Genomic DNA, 15,090 nt, shown 5'->3' on the forward strand with positions numbered 1-15,090 from the left:
GGATAAACAACAGTGAGCAACGATGAGCTGCTAGCACCGAGCAACACACAATGTGTTAGCAGCAAATATAATAGACTTTATATTGACGCTGGAGTTTTGATAGCAACCCATCCAAAAACGTAGTAAGTCGAACAACACATGAGTTATTTTTTTGTTTTGTTGTTGTTTTCTTTTTTTACACACGTACAACCAAATGTTACCGCTGCCATTATTAACCTACATGGGACGTAAAGTTCATATGACAAAAGGAGCCGGTGTTAAATATGTAGCTAGGTTAGCTCACCAAGCTAACAGCAGCCTAGCATTGTTGATTATGGACAGTGTTGCTAAGTAGATATCTGTGTGATACTGGTATATTTCGCTAAAAGACTGTCTTATGATGTAATAGCAATCAGGAAAAAAATACATTAACTTTCTGCTTGGGTGCTTTCTCAGCTATCCGGCAGCATGACAAAGACATTCATGCTAACTATCATCCAAATCATGTATTATAGTTATAATTACAACTATAATCACAACCACCATGATTAATACTGCTTATTATTAAGACGTGGGACCTATAAAGGCACATGTTGCCTCTGGTGCAGTGCAGTTTAAAACACCACCACTCGGATCAATAACACACAAACATGTAACTTTACTCTTTGCTAAGGTGTTTCACTCCCATGCATGTCAGGAAGAATAGCTGGAAGGAAGGAAGGAAACCACCTTTTTTTTTTTTTTATATATCTCCCTGTGTCTTTTTTCCCCCAGATCTCATATTCAAGCCCATGGCGACGAGAGGGGCAATGGTCCATGAAGACTTATGGGTACACAGAGAGTGGCTGGTCCACCAGGGACAACATCAGGCACTGGAGCACAGATAACACCTTCAAACCAGTGAGTTATTTTAATGTAGTGAGTGTACTTGTTGCTGCTGCTGCATCATCTTCCCCAATTTTAAAACAAAGGCGAGGTACTGTATTGAAATAGTTATTATGTGTTCAAAAGGTACCTCTGAAGTTGAGCCAGTCAAAATATGCGTATTTGGCTAAGGATCAGACTAGGCGTCTTGACTCCTCGCCTTTACAATTTCCTATCAAAGTACAAGCTGTGATGAATGCCAACTCCCCACTCTTGTTGTGTATGTGTAGGTGTGCACTCTAGAGGGGGAGGCGGGGGTACAAAAGTTGAGGGTAAAGTCTTCCAGAGAGACAGCCGGTTGGAGACAGCAGTTTCTATAAGGTAAACAGGATCTCCTCCTGAAGGTCGAGGGAGGTGCTTCTCAAGGCCCCCACAGACAATACTCTGGGTATTATTAACGGAAATGGCTAAGAATAGAGAGCAAGGGAGCAAGGTGGCTCCTCTGGCAGTCCTGTTGTTTGGGTTAAACAAGCCAGAACGGAACATCATCTTTAGAGGAGTGACTTCTCAAGCTAACATGCTGGGTGTGTCGCACGAACACAAGGCTAGAGTTTGATTCAGAGGGTTTTTATCTCGCACTGATGAACACCAGCGGCAAAGGCGTCGTCTTGGCTGTTTATGTATGGAGTTATTGTGCTTGACAGTCCAGATTTGTAAGTAAAACAACTTTTCATGTACATAAGGAGCACTTTTATTTATGCTTACACATAAATACTCTCATTCATGTGTGTTTTTTTTAAGTTTGGTTATATGCCTACAACTATGAGTAGTAACATTATTGCATCTTGCTACCTGTGGGCCAGGTGTAGATGAGAGATTGCTTCATGAAAGAAGTCATAAAAAGCGTAGACCTAATTAAGTGTGATACACTTAATTACAGACATAATCCTCTGTCACTGTATATTTAATTTTATTTCACAATATCAATATACACTCACTGGACACTTCATTAGCAACACCTGTGCCATCTAATTCAATTCAGTACAACAGCTCTGCCATAGATTATACTAAGAAGCTTATAAGAAGCTTATACATTTTCATTTTTTTACGACATTGTCAGAATGGTGATAATACTATATAATGTTTATTATTGAGGTCGTAATGAGTGCTGGTGGTGTACTAGAGTGCATTACATTGACAAGTGTTTCTAATATTTTGCCCCCCTTATGTAAGTTAATTTCTTTGGACAAGATATTTGAAACACCATTCAATATAATGCAATCCAGTACAGTAAATTATCAGCTTTCTGACAACATCAACAAAAACTGAACATGTATAAGCTTCCTTTTAAAGTATAATTAATGGCAGAGCTGTTGTATTGGATTGCATTAGATTGCACAGGAGTTCCCTAATGGAGGGGCCGGTGAGTGTCGATCATGATATAATACATTATCTGGAAGATGAATTAGGAAATTATTAGTGGATAAAATAGCCATACGTAAAGGTCTTGTTATGAGTTAGTCCAGCAAATTGAATACCTGACAAAAGAAAGTACTTCATTACATCAATGCAAAAATTACCCAGAGATGTCTGGTTGGAAAGTTTATATTATCTTGTTATATATCCGTATATTTCCCACCTCTATCTTTGATTGTTAGTGATGCATCTATGCAAAACCATGGATCAATGTGAGCACTAATACTGACACATAGGATATTGAGTAGATATGACTGATGTACATTGCTGTTTACTTTTTACTGTTGTTTTATAACAATGCAATCTTACAGGCTTTTTTCCCGCAGTTATTCCTATTTGCATAAATCAAAACATATCATGCATATTTGTCTCTTTTTTATTATTAACACCATTTTGAATGTTCTGTCTAATCTATTTTATTTTGTTTAGAGCCTGCGTATATTCTCAAGGCAGCTGTCTCATAGTCTGCATAATATCTGTAATTCTTTTTGTTTTCTTCATAGGGACAAGCAATTAATTCTTAACAGAAGTCATGCAAGGATTAAATCAAAATGAAGACAAATTGACTTTATATTTTATAGATGGATGGTGTGCCTTTTGACCACAATATTAGAAATGCTGTTTTCAGTATGACACCCCTTTTGAGAGCAAGATTAATTGTGCTGGTTTAACAATTGTTAAATCAATAACACGGTAGCCCACCCAAGTGAAGTCAATCAGGCAATTCTTTGTCACAACAAGCAGGAATCTCTGTTTCATTACTCCTGACAGACTTCAAATTAACTGTCTGAAATGTTCAGATGTATGACCTTGTTAGTTAGCATTGTAGTATTGATTTGTCAGCTCGGTGTTCTGATGGGGTTCAGGTACAGGCCGTGCAGGAATTAAAGGGAGGGAGCTTTTTGAATTTTGAGTATGTTATAGTTAGTGGTTCAATGTCTCACTCCACTCATTATGATTATTTCCTTAAATCTCCACAGATAAACCATGATCCCCATCACTGAACTGCGGTACTTTGTGGACACACAGCCAGCATACCGCATCCTGAAACCATGGTGGGATGTGTTCACCGACTACATCTCCATTGTTATGCTTATGATTTCTGTGTTTGGGGGGACACTGCAGGTCACCCAGGACAAGATGATCTGCCTGCCCTGCAAATGGGTGGTCAATCAGACCTGCAAGAAGAACTTCAATTCCACCCTCGCTGCATCGTTGTTCTTGGAGCCCAAAGGAATCCAGTATGATCTGGACCGCCACCAGTACAACTATGTGGATGCTGTGTGCTATGAGAACAGATTGCACTGGTTTGCCAAGTATTTCCCCTACCTAGTATTACTCCACACCCTTATTTTCCTGGCTTGCAGCAACTTTTGGTTCAAGTTCCCTCGGACTAGCTCAAAACTAGAGCACTTTGTATCCATCTTGCTGAAATGCTTTGATTCCCCATGGACTACTAGGGCACTGTCAGAGACAGTAGTTGAAGAGAGTGATCCGAAACCGATGAAAATGAACGGCTCAATGGACCACAAGGAGTCTGTTATCAGTGAGGATGTTGAAGCAAGTGTTCCTATGCTCCAAAGGACAAAGACACGCTTTGAGCAGGGCATTGTAGACAGAACAGAAACGGGTGTTTTGGACAAGAAAGAGGGTGAACAGGCAAAAGCCCTGTTTGAAAAAGTGAAGAAGTTCCGTATTCATGTGGAAGAGGGAGACATTGTGTACAGACTGTACATCCGTCAGACTATCATCAAAGTTATCAAATTTATTTTGATAATCTGCTACACAGGGTATTACGTCCACGATATTAAATTCAGTGTTGACTGCTCGGTCGATATAGAAAGTCTGACAGGTTACAGTGTGTACCGTTGTGCTCATCCATTGGCTACACTTTTTAAAATCTTGGCCTGTTTTTACATTAGCTTAGTAGTGGTGTATGGTTTGATCTGCATGTATACCCTTTGCTGGATGCTTCGGCGCTCTCTAAAGAAGTATTCTTTTGAGTCAATACGGGAAGAGAGCAGCTACAGTGACATACCTGATGTTAAGAATGACTTTGCATTCATGTTGCACATGATAGATCAGTATGACCCTCTGTACTCTAAGCGATTTGCTGTGTTCCTCTCTGAAGTAAGTGAAAATAAGCTGAGGCAGCTCAACCTAAACAATGAGTGGACACTGGACAAGCTCAGGCAGAGGATAACTAAGAACTCTCAGGAGAAGTTGGAGTTGCACCTGTTCATGCTCAGTGGCATTCCAGACACAGTATTTGATCTAATAGAGCTGGAGGTTCTTAAACTGGAGCTCATCCCAGACATCACCATCCCCCCGATCATCGCTCAGCTGATTAACCTGCGAGAGATGTGGCTCTACCACACTCCAGCCAAAATTGAAGCTCCAGCATTGGCTTTTTTACGAGAGAATTTGAAGTCTCTGCACATCAAGTTCACCGACATCAAAGAGATTCCCTTATGGATCTACAGTCTGAAGAATCTCAGTGAGCTTCATCTCACGGGGAATCTCAGTGCTGATAACAACCGTTACATTGTCATCGATGGGCTGCGAGAGCTCAAGAGGCTCAAAGTTCTTCGTCTAAAGAGCAATCTCACCAAGCTACCTCAGGTGGTGACTGATGTTGGCATGCACCTCCAGAAGCTGTCCATCAATAATGAAGGCACCAAGCTGATGGTGCTCAACAGTTTAAAGAAGATGGTTAACTTGACCGAATTGGAGCTCATTCGCTGCGATCTGGAACGCATACCGCACTCAATCTTCAGCTTGCACAACTTGCAGGAGATTGATCTGAAGGACAACAACCTGAAGACAATTGAGGAGATCATCAGCTTCCAGCACCTTCACCGGCTGGTCTGCCTTAAGCTCTGGTACAACCAGATTGCCTACATTCCCATCCAGATAGGCACACTGACCAACATGGAGAAGCTGTACCTGAACAGAAACAAGATTGAAAAGATTCCCAGTCAGTTGTTTTATTGCCGCAAGCTTCGATTTTTGGACCTTAGCCATAACAACTTAACCTATATCCCAACAGACATTGGGTTTCTCCAGAATCTTCAATACCTGGCAGTGACAGCTAATAGAGTGAGTATTGAATAATCACTGTTTTCCAAGCATTTAAATATTTGCGGTTGATTGTTTATTGGATTGTTTTGTCGTGTAGTTTGTTTGAAACTGATTTTCTGCTGTTGAAATATTTCAAAGCTGCAAATATTAACGTCTCTCCTTTTTCTTCCTAATCTCAACCACCTTGCAATAAAGATCGAGAGCCTACCTAATGAGCTGTTCCAGTGCAAGAAACTTCGCACTTTGAACTTGGGAAACAATTGCCTGCAGTCTCTGCCATCGCGATTCGGAGAGTTGACCGGGTTGACACAGCTAGAGCTGAGAGGAAACCGTCTGGAGTGCTTGCCAGTAGAGCTAGGCGAGTGCCGACAGTTAAAGAGAACCGGCCTTGTGGTGGAGGAGGACCTCTTCAACACCCTGCCCACAGAGGTTAAGGAACAGTTTTGGAAAGTTGACAAAGAGCAGACTTAAACAGGTCTGTGGCTGCGAGTAAAAACAGATACTCACCTACTGGGCCCTGACACAGGAGGAATGCCCACACTTGTTGAAGCAGGCTGCTGATGTGTACAGCCAGAGGGGTTGGGTATCGAGTACCAGTGCCAGTTTGACAAACCCAGAATACTGATTCTTACTGATTCTCAGCTGCCAGTAGTTCTCCTAATTATTAACTGTCCAGCTGATTTGCTTCCTTCACAAACAACTTCTCAGGCCCTTCCATTATAGCTCAGTAATGATGCTTTTTAGCAATAATTAAGCAGTGCCATTGTGATGCACAATGTGCGTTTACATTTTGTGCTTCTCAGTTATGGAAGTATGAGTATGCAAAACTTTAGGCCAACTTTGCTAAAGACTGAAATAGACCATGAACAAAGTTTCTACCATAGCCAGTTAGAAACAGGAGGCTGCTGTCATCTAATCCAGATTTTTTTTTAAGGGAACAAATGAGATAAGAAATTCTACAATTCTTAATTTCTAGTCAAACAACAATCACTTACTCCAGCTGTTTTGACTTGTATGTCAGTCTATATTGCATCATTACATGCTAAGCTATTAATCAAGAAAGGAAAGAAGCTGTAGTAGTCTTTTTGTTTTTTTGAGGAAACATTTAAGTAGATGTTCACTTATTATATTTGATAAATCACCTGATCAAAATTAAACTTCTTAGTCAAGTTTGCAATCCTATGCATTTGAGTCAGAAGACCTGACTATTAACCTGACATAATTTGTAACTGTTGGTCAGTGTTTTCCCTGCTCTAGGGAGATGATCATGATCATGGTTCTCAACAGTCCACTTATTATAAGCAGATTTTTATCTATGTGCTGTGCTATGTTTGAAATTGATTTATAAAATCAAGAAAGTATGAAAAACTCAAAAATCAGGAATAATGAGAGGATCTTGTGTACAGTAGGATGGAGAGGGTTCGTGATGAGACTGTTTTTAAGTTAAAATGATGCCTTCCGAGTACAGGAGGGTCTGCGTGATGTTAATTTCATCATCAGACCACACAGACTTGTCCACATTGTCTTCCTGGAGATGCTGATCTACTGCGCATGTGGAGAATGCAGAGAAAACAGAGTTACTACACATCTGTGGTGTCTGCACCGGTCCATGTACGAGTCTGCTGGGAGTCTATCTGTGGCTTTATTAGTGCAAGTGTTTCAGAGGCAGAGGAGTTGTCTTTGGTTGGCTCAAGTCATTGTAACAGTACAGCATGTTGTTTTAGAGTGTGACTTAAGTTGAGCTTGTTTAGCAGAGTGACGGGGTTGTTGACCTCTTTCTGGGGATAGATGTTCAGTCATTTTGACCTAACAGTTGAGGAAAAGCAATTATTCTACTATTCTACTCAGTGAACTAGCATTACAAAGCATCAGCCCCATTCAATTAAAGTACAGGAGCATCTTTTCAGCAAGCAGATACCCAACTCTTACTGGCAGTACACTATTAAGTGGGATTTTAGCTAAATCTATTACATGGCCATGCTGCATTCACAGTTTTTGTTTGCAATGAATTGCACAAAACAAAATGAACACATTTTAGAAAATAAAAAGGTTTGAAGGATACAAGTCATGTCAATGTCAATGAAAGGTTGTAGAGGATAATGCATTGCTGATATTAAAATGGGAATGGGTCATTTTTTTGGGGGGGAAAAGAAACTTTCTATAAAATGGTCTGATTGTGTTGCCCTTTTTAGATGTAGATGCTTACCCGAAACACTTTTCTTTGCCGTGGTGGATATGAAGTAACCATTGGTCAACTACCCCTGAGTGTTGTTGTCTACAAACAATAAGTCAACAACCGGACATGTCCTCAAATGTGTTTTTCTAAGAGCCTGGCTTTGTGTTCACTTCAATTTGTTATCAGAACATTGTAAGATTTGTATGATGTCTCTCTCTTAATAATAGTTATTCAATTATTTCAGTCTTCCTGAACTGCATTAGCCAAAAAAGAACACAGTGTTCAGAGTAAATGCTGTTCACTTGCGTATCAATATTACAGCCACCTTAAATCTAGAAATATTGTAGTTGATTCAGAAGATTCATCAAAGTTAGGTGAATAAAATCATGGCCATGTCTGAAAGGTCATAGTACTGAAATTTGAAATATTTTACTAGCTTTTGAAAACTAACTACCCTCAATTTTATTGGGGTAAAAAAACACGAACTCTCACACATTTATTAGGAGGTATGCGCATGTTTGAGAGAGCCAGGTCTTTCAGGTTAGTTGCCTTAACCACTGTTCTTTCCTTTTGTGTTATGTACTGTTTCTGTTATGTTTATTGTGGCATCTGCATAGTTCATAACAATAGTAGTACTTCTACCCAAATAATAATGGCTGGTTTTATTTTTTTGTTCTAATGTTTCATTTTGTCACTTTCTGTGGACATTTCTGCAGACAAGCAGCCATACTTGACACCATTAATCCATTAGAGTAACTAGGAAAATAAGTGATGGATGAGACAGACTTTCTTTTCTGTTTTGATGTTGGCTCTGCTAATTTAATGTTTTTGTCATAAATGTTCCCATTAATGCGACTTTTAAGTCTCTAAACAAGTGTTGCTGTGCACTGCTAACAGCCACTAGAAGTGTACATTTTAAATCTGAAGATTATGATTTTTTTATTATATAGTAATTTCTCCATTGTATTTGTAAAAAAGAAAAAAAAGTGTAGAAATGTATCAGCTTAGATAATAATTATTGCATTTTGGTAATGAAAGAGGGGTTTTTAGTGTATGTTTGAATTTTTTGTTGGTGCAAGTGTGTGTGTGTGTGTGTGTGTGTGTGTGTGTGTGTGTGTGTGTTGGTGTCGGATACACTCCTCACCTTCTATGGAAACCCATTCCCGACAGGAAAATTAAAAAAAGATAAAAAGCTAGGAAATAATCAAAATCTTAATACAAAGTATAAATGATGACCTATCATTTTATTGTAGTAATATCCCAAACTTGGACTTGTTGCCCTACAGCAGGCATGTCCTGGGTTCAAACCCACCAAAAGTTTCACTTTGTATCTTATTTTGTTGCAATATTAACTTAGTATTTCATAATGATAGCACATACCATATGTATTTCTACTTTTTATCATTCGTAATTGTTTACTTTTTCTGTCAGTAATGGATTTCCATACTTTTCAGGTCAGGTCATCTTAATTGTTATAATTTATCTGCAAACTATTTGGTGTGAATAGAAAAGTTGAATGCTTATTTGCCTGAGGGTGACTTTTCTGCACTGGTGTTTTGCCACAGTAAGCAGCACAGTGCTTAAAAATGTGGACTTCTGAATACAAGATCACTGCACAGCTCTGACACAGCACAACACACTATTAGGGGTCCTGGTGTTTTTACCCCTCCGAAAAAAAATAAAAATATCAGTTTATGTTTTAACCTTGCTGTGCAAAGAAAACATGGACAGTAGCAATATATACTACAGTAACTAAGTTGAAAAGCATAGGAATAGTGACTGAGTTTAAACTATGTACATTTATTTCAGTAACATGTTGAACTATGCTATATTGTGCAATATTGCCTTGATTTAAACTATGTAAAGGGTAGTTAGTAGTGATTTAGTTTTCTAATGTGCATGGGCATTCTTTTTTTGTCACATTCATTTAACTGAGGTGATGGTGAGACTTTGAATTTAAGTAGAGTGCTCTGAGAGAATGCTTTTGCACTGTAGCACCTCCCACAAGTCACATTAAGATAAATGCCAGTAATGTTATACAACTGATGTATACAAGATATGTTTTCTAGTATGGGTGTATATAAGGTATAAGGTTCAAATGAATGACTGCCAGCTATAAGATTAAAATTGTATATGATCATTATTTCAGGATTTTTTGAACTAATGATTGGAAGACAAATTAATGGTCCTACAGTTACCTTTAAATCCCACCTGGAGCATATAAATGACACCTCAGTAAAACACCACAGATTAAGACAATCAAGACTACTCTAATTAAGAGTGACAGTTTTGCAGTTTGTAGTTTACACTGCAAGTAAATGGTCAGTATAATTTTAAAAAAGCATTTTGTTGGTTGCTAGTAGTGAGTGGTATCAGTAAGTGTGTCATGATTTTGTTGCATAGTCATTTTGCTTTCTGTTTTTCCCCTCTTCTCATTTTGACTTTTTATTTTTTCTATTTTGACAGCTATTAGTATTATTACAGTATAACTAAATTTCTCAGGAAACCAGCTAGTACTCACTTCTTTTTTGAGTTGATTGCCTATTTTTTTTACTACACCAGGTATTTTTATTAATTTAAACAGTTGTGATAACATTTTATATGCATTTCTATACATTCTTTTCTAGTTTGGTGTACTTAATATTGACTGCTGGTTTAAAATGTGTTTTGTGTTTTTAAAGAAACCACTTGGTTTAACCTTGATTAATTGTTTTTTGTCAGTGATCACATATTAATTGAGCCCATCATTTCATAGATCTTCATTGTGACTAGCATGAGGTGTGTGTGTGTGTGTGTGAGAGTGTGTGTTATCCATGTGTATGTCCACTTTTGTTGTTCTCTTAAATTCATTATCTTGGGTACAAATCATTCTTCAAGGTTTCCCAACTCAGTTCCAATCATTAGTGATGAGCAAATGTCATTACATGCAGTGTTTGCTTGCCAAAAGTTCAACAACAATTCATTAAAGAGGAAATCATCAGGTCATCAGTATTGACATGAATGATGTGATCATGAATACTCTGTTTTGAACATGTGTCAGTCTCATCCTCTCTTGTACACACTCCACTAGAGGTGCATAGGTAAATAAACTTGGTTGACCAAATTTGCTTTTTGGAGTGAGTCTGTTTAATGTGTCTTTTCTGTCTTGTTAACTATACAAATACTGTGTTAGATAGTTAGTCTTTGTGAGTCATAACATTTATTAAGAAGTAATTCAGAAGCAGTCAAGTGTCTTGCAGTACACCTCTATAGGACACATTATGAACATTTAGTTGTTGAAGCAGTTAAAATCTAAGTCTGGATATAGAACAGTCTTGCTAAACATTTGGTCTACTATAATAACACTACTAATTGCCATTTTCATTGTCTATTGTAATCCACAACGCTGGATTGCCAGCTGGACATAATGGGCAGCTGTCCTGGGCCCCAGAGAGCTCCGAGCTTACTGTGTGTTAACTGTGTTTGTTTAATTTAGTTGAAAATTGGATTGGGAATATGAACCACTAACACATACTGTTTATCTGTTAACCTGACAAGGGCCTTATTGTGCATTCTGCTATACTACCCAATCTTAAGGCCCTGTCCTGAAGCATCAACATCTATTTTTAAGACCTCCATTTTTTCAGTTTTGGGCTAACATGATGGATCTTTCCTAAGTGAATGTGTTGTTCATCCCACTGCAAATCTGGAAAAAGTACACATTACCCACAGAGAATTGAGAGTTTGGAGGTTCGTAAGGACAACGAAGCCATGTCTTGCCATGCTGATAGGTTATACTCACAATTGTTCAAGTGTGTTTTAAAACAACAGTCACGTACCCAAATGAACAGTGAGAGATGATTACCTCCTGTTCATACTAGCTACTAACAGATCCCCTTCAAATGTGCTTTAATGTATGTTATGGGGGCCAAAACCCACAGTGTGTCAATGCTGACATTTTGTGCAAAAAAATGCATTTAAAAGTAAATCAGAAGCTTATATGAGGCTTCAGGCAGTCTGAGTTACTCATATAAAGTAGATATCTGCCACATGTACAGTCTTTTTAGCATCAAATTCCCTCTTTGTGTTTTGCTGTTGAGCTGCGGTGAAAGTATAGTAACAAAAAGAGGAACTTTGGCACTAAAAAGACTGAAATGTTGAAAGATTCTCATTTGGACAGCTGAACGTTGAAAGATATCTGCTTGATTTGACTGATTTGGGCAACATAGCTTCAAATAAACTTTTAAATACATGTTTGCACAGGAGGAGGACTGTGGATTTTGTCCTCCATCACTTACATTGTAAATGCATCATGAAGGGATCTTGTCATGGTCAGTATGAACAGGAGGAATGACTACATCAAGAAAAAAATATAAATATTCAGACTGTTTCTTGTTTCCAACAGCTGCTTTCATCACATCTAACATATCTACTACTATATTTGTGAATACCTCTATTCTGCACAGTACGATAGCAATTGTGTAAAAATATATATTTCATTGCACCATAGTGTGTGCACCCCGGAACCATTCAGTGCTCACTGTACTCAGACGGACATATTTCTCTGACACACTGGTGCACAGACGCAACGTTTGAAATGGTAAACTTCATTGTAGAAATTTCTACTAGGTTGCTGTCAATATTGAAAACAAAACAGCTCAAAAAGTTTTAAATTAATATTGTGTTGTTGTTTTTTTACGTGGCTGTACTACGTAGCTTCACTCCTCTTTTGTTATGTGCTAACTTCCTTATTAACGCTGTGGGTGTAACAGGCTAAGCTAATAGCAAACAGTAATGACTGTCCCTGTGTCTCATTCATATTCATGTTTAATGTTTTTATTCTTCTGTGTTGATATTGTGCAGGCTGTTACCCTTCACACAGATGTGGGAGAATTTAAAATTGAGTTGTTTTGTGAGCGCTCACCGAGATCATGTGAGGTGAGTTTACTGTGTCTCACATACTCTCATCTTTCACTGCTATACTTTCGACTATTTCCCATGCCTAACATTGTTTGCACATTTAAATATATCTTAATTTTAGGTTTGACATGCTACCCTACCTCATAGTACAGTTTAGTGCTGTTTGGACGTCTTTCACATAGAGCTGCAACATTAAGTTGATTAAACAATTAGTTGGTATCTATTAAATTAATCACCATCTATTTTCATAGTTGTTTTGAGTCCATTTTTAAGAAAAAAGTCAAAGTTCTCTGTTAATATTTTCAGGTTTCTTTATCAACTGTGTCAGAAACTGGCTTTAACGTACTGCAATTATAAGGTTTAAACAGAGATTCTGTTGTATTTTCATTTAAGTAATTTTACATCCTAACATTTTATTGTTTTTAATGTCTTCTATAGAACTTTCTTGCCTTGTGTGCCAGTGGGTTTTACAACGGCTGCATCTTTCACCGAAATATTAAAGGCTTCATGGTTCAAACTGGAGACCCAACAGGTATAAAGGACTGTTGTTGCATTAAATACATGGTATCAATACATGGTCAGAATTGACACACTTTCTCACTTGTGGTCCTTCTTTTTCTCTATTTTGATGAAATCACCCAGGCACAGGAAAAGGAGGGACCAGTATATGGGGTCGCAAATTTGAAGATGAGTTCAGTGAACACTTAAAAGTGAGTGCACCATCTAACTCTTTGGCCCAAATTCTACTTAATTATCTCATTATGGCTCAATGTTTAAATTGTCACTGTTTGTTTTCTTCTGTTTCAGCATAATGTAAGAGGAGTGGTCTCGATGGCAAACAATGGCCCCGACATGAACGGCTCCCAGTTTTTCTTCACGTATGCCAAACAGCCTCATCTGGACATGAAGTACACAGTGTTTGGAAAGTACGTAAATCATATATGGGTGTATAATCATGTAAAAGAGAGACCAAATTATATGTTCAATGTGCAATACAAATTCTGTTTTCTGTAGACATACACAAATTTTAGATTGTCAGCTGACATCTCTTTCACTTCAACATGCAGGATTATCGATGGCTTGGAATCACTGGATGAACTGGAGAAACTGCCTGTCAACGAAAAGACGTTCCGACCGCTGAGTGACTGCCGGATAAAGGATGTGACCATTCATGCCAACCCTTTTGCTGGATAGACGACATACTTTTTAAATATGGAGATGGGCCTTTAACACACACATGGACTTGGGCGATATTCCCAATAATCCAATTGATACACTGTATAGTACCTTGCCATGGATGGATAACTTGTCAGAAGCTAGAATTTAGAGAGAAAACCCCTGGACAGTTTGCATGTCAGCCTTTGCTTACAGGAATGACCCAGAATTTAAATAATAAAGCAATGCCCACAAAGCCCAAAAGAACATTTAAATACATTTTTTTTTTTGCTGTAATCATTCCTCCTGTTCATACTGACCATTAGAAGATACCTTCATAATGGATTTACAATGGAAGTGATTGGGGCCCAAAATCCACAGTCCTCCATCTTGTAAAAATGTATTTAAAATTTGATCTGAAGCTAATATTCTTCAGTCGCCCAAATGAGTGAAATCAAGTAGATATGTTTCAACGTCACAGTGTTTTTAGTGCCAAAGTCCCTTTATTTTTAACTGTACTTCCACTGCAGTTCAACAGGAAACGCAAAAAGGGAATTTGATGCTAAAACGACTGTAAATGTGGTAGATCTCCACTTGACTAACTCAGACTGCTGAAGCCTCACATAAGCTTCACATCAACTTTTAAATGCATTTTTGCACAAAATGACTGCATGGACACACTGGATTTTGGCCCCCATCACTTACATTAAAGCACATTTGAAGGAGATCATTTAACAGCCAATATGAACAGCAGGAATGAATACAGCGAGGAAAAACTCTTTAAGGCCTATCCTTTAATTCTCTTTTGGGCAAAAGATATAATATGGTTTTAATAAGACAACTTTATTCATGCCCCACAGATAAATGCCACATTTTGCATCCCAATTGCTCTTTGCCGACTCATTCAAAATTCAGTCCAAAAAGAAAACATGTCTGACTTTGTGTAACATTGTTCTACAGACTCTGATCTTTTTTTTCTTGATAAGACTGTAAATAAATTGCCAGTGTTTTGTACTAAATAAAACTTTTTTTAATGAATATGTTTTGTTTTTAGCATGGTTTTAAAATGTTTTCTACTCTGACATATATTTCCAAATGTCTCCACTGGAAAAGACAAGGTGCTGATTCTTATTTATATATTTATTTTGTCTTTATTGACATATTAAACAATTATAATTTCATATTCAACAGAATGATTGTTACTGTGGTTGGAGGTGTATATTTAGTAAAGTTTCTGTATATTTGGGTGGAGGTGTAGATTCAGTGAAGTCTATGGTTCGAGGTGTAGATTTAGTGTATTTATGGTTTCAAGTGTAGATCTAGCATGTCTATGGTTGGAAGTGTATATTTAGTATACTTTCTATATGAATGGCTGGAAGTGTGGATTTAGTATAGTTTCTGTATTTAATGGTTGGAAGGGTATATTTAGTATACTTTCTGTATAAATGGTTGGAAGTGTA

General features: G+C 37.8%; 2 protein-coding genes across 3 annotated transcripts; both read left to right on the plus strand.

Annotated features, from left to right (window-relative positions):
* Positions 1-11: 11 nt before the first annotated feature.
* lrrc8ab (leucine rich repeat containing 8 VRAC subunit Ab) lies at positions 12-10,673 on the plus strand. Of its 2 annotated transcripts, none has more exons than XM_062418062.1 (4): positions 12-122; positions 754-879; positions 3,300-5,418; positions 5,596-10,673. In XM_062418062.1, the coding sequence occupies exons 3-4, from the start codon at positions 3,307-3,309 to the stop codon at positions 5,869-5,871; spliced, it is 2,388 nt and encodes a 795-aa protein (XP_062274046.1). In that variant the 5' UTR covers positions 12-122; positions 754-879; positions 3,300-3,306; the 3' UTR covers positions 5,872-10,673. The 2 variants fall into 2 exon arrangements, with proteins under 2 accessions (XP_062274046.1, XP_062274047.1); XM_062418063.1 differs by having other exon boundaries at positions 18-119.
* ppil3 (peptidylprolyl isomerase (cyclophilin)-like 3) lies at positions 6,952-14,668 on the plus strand. The gene is made up of 7 exons (XM_062417914.1): positions 6,952-7,011; positions 12,066-12,155; positions 12,419-12,493; positions 12,914-13,007; positions 13,118-13,185; positions 13,283-13,401; positions 13,543-14,668. Exons 1-7 carry the CDS (start codon positions 6,952-6,954, stop codon positions 13,667-13,669), a joined length of 633 nt encoding a protein of 210 aa, XP_062273898.1. The 3' UTR covers positions 13,670-14,668.
* Positions 14,669-15,090: the final 422 nt, after the last annotated feature.

The sequence above is a fragment of the Scomber scombrus genome, chromosome 4, assembly GCF_963691925.1.
Source record: "Scomber scombrus chromosome 4, fScoSco1.1, whole genome shotgun sequence".
NCBI classification, from domain to species: Eukaryota; Metazoa; Chordata; class Actinopteri; order Scombriformes; family Scombridae; genus Scomber; species Scomber scombrus.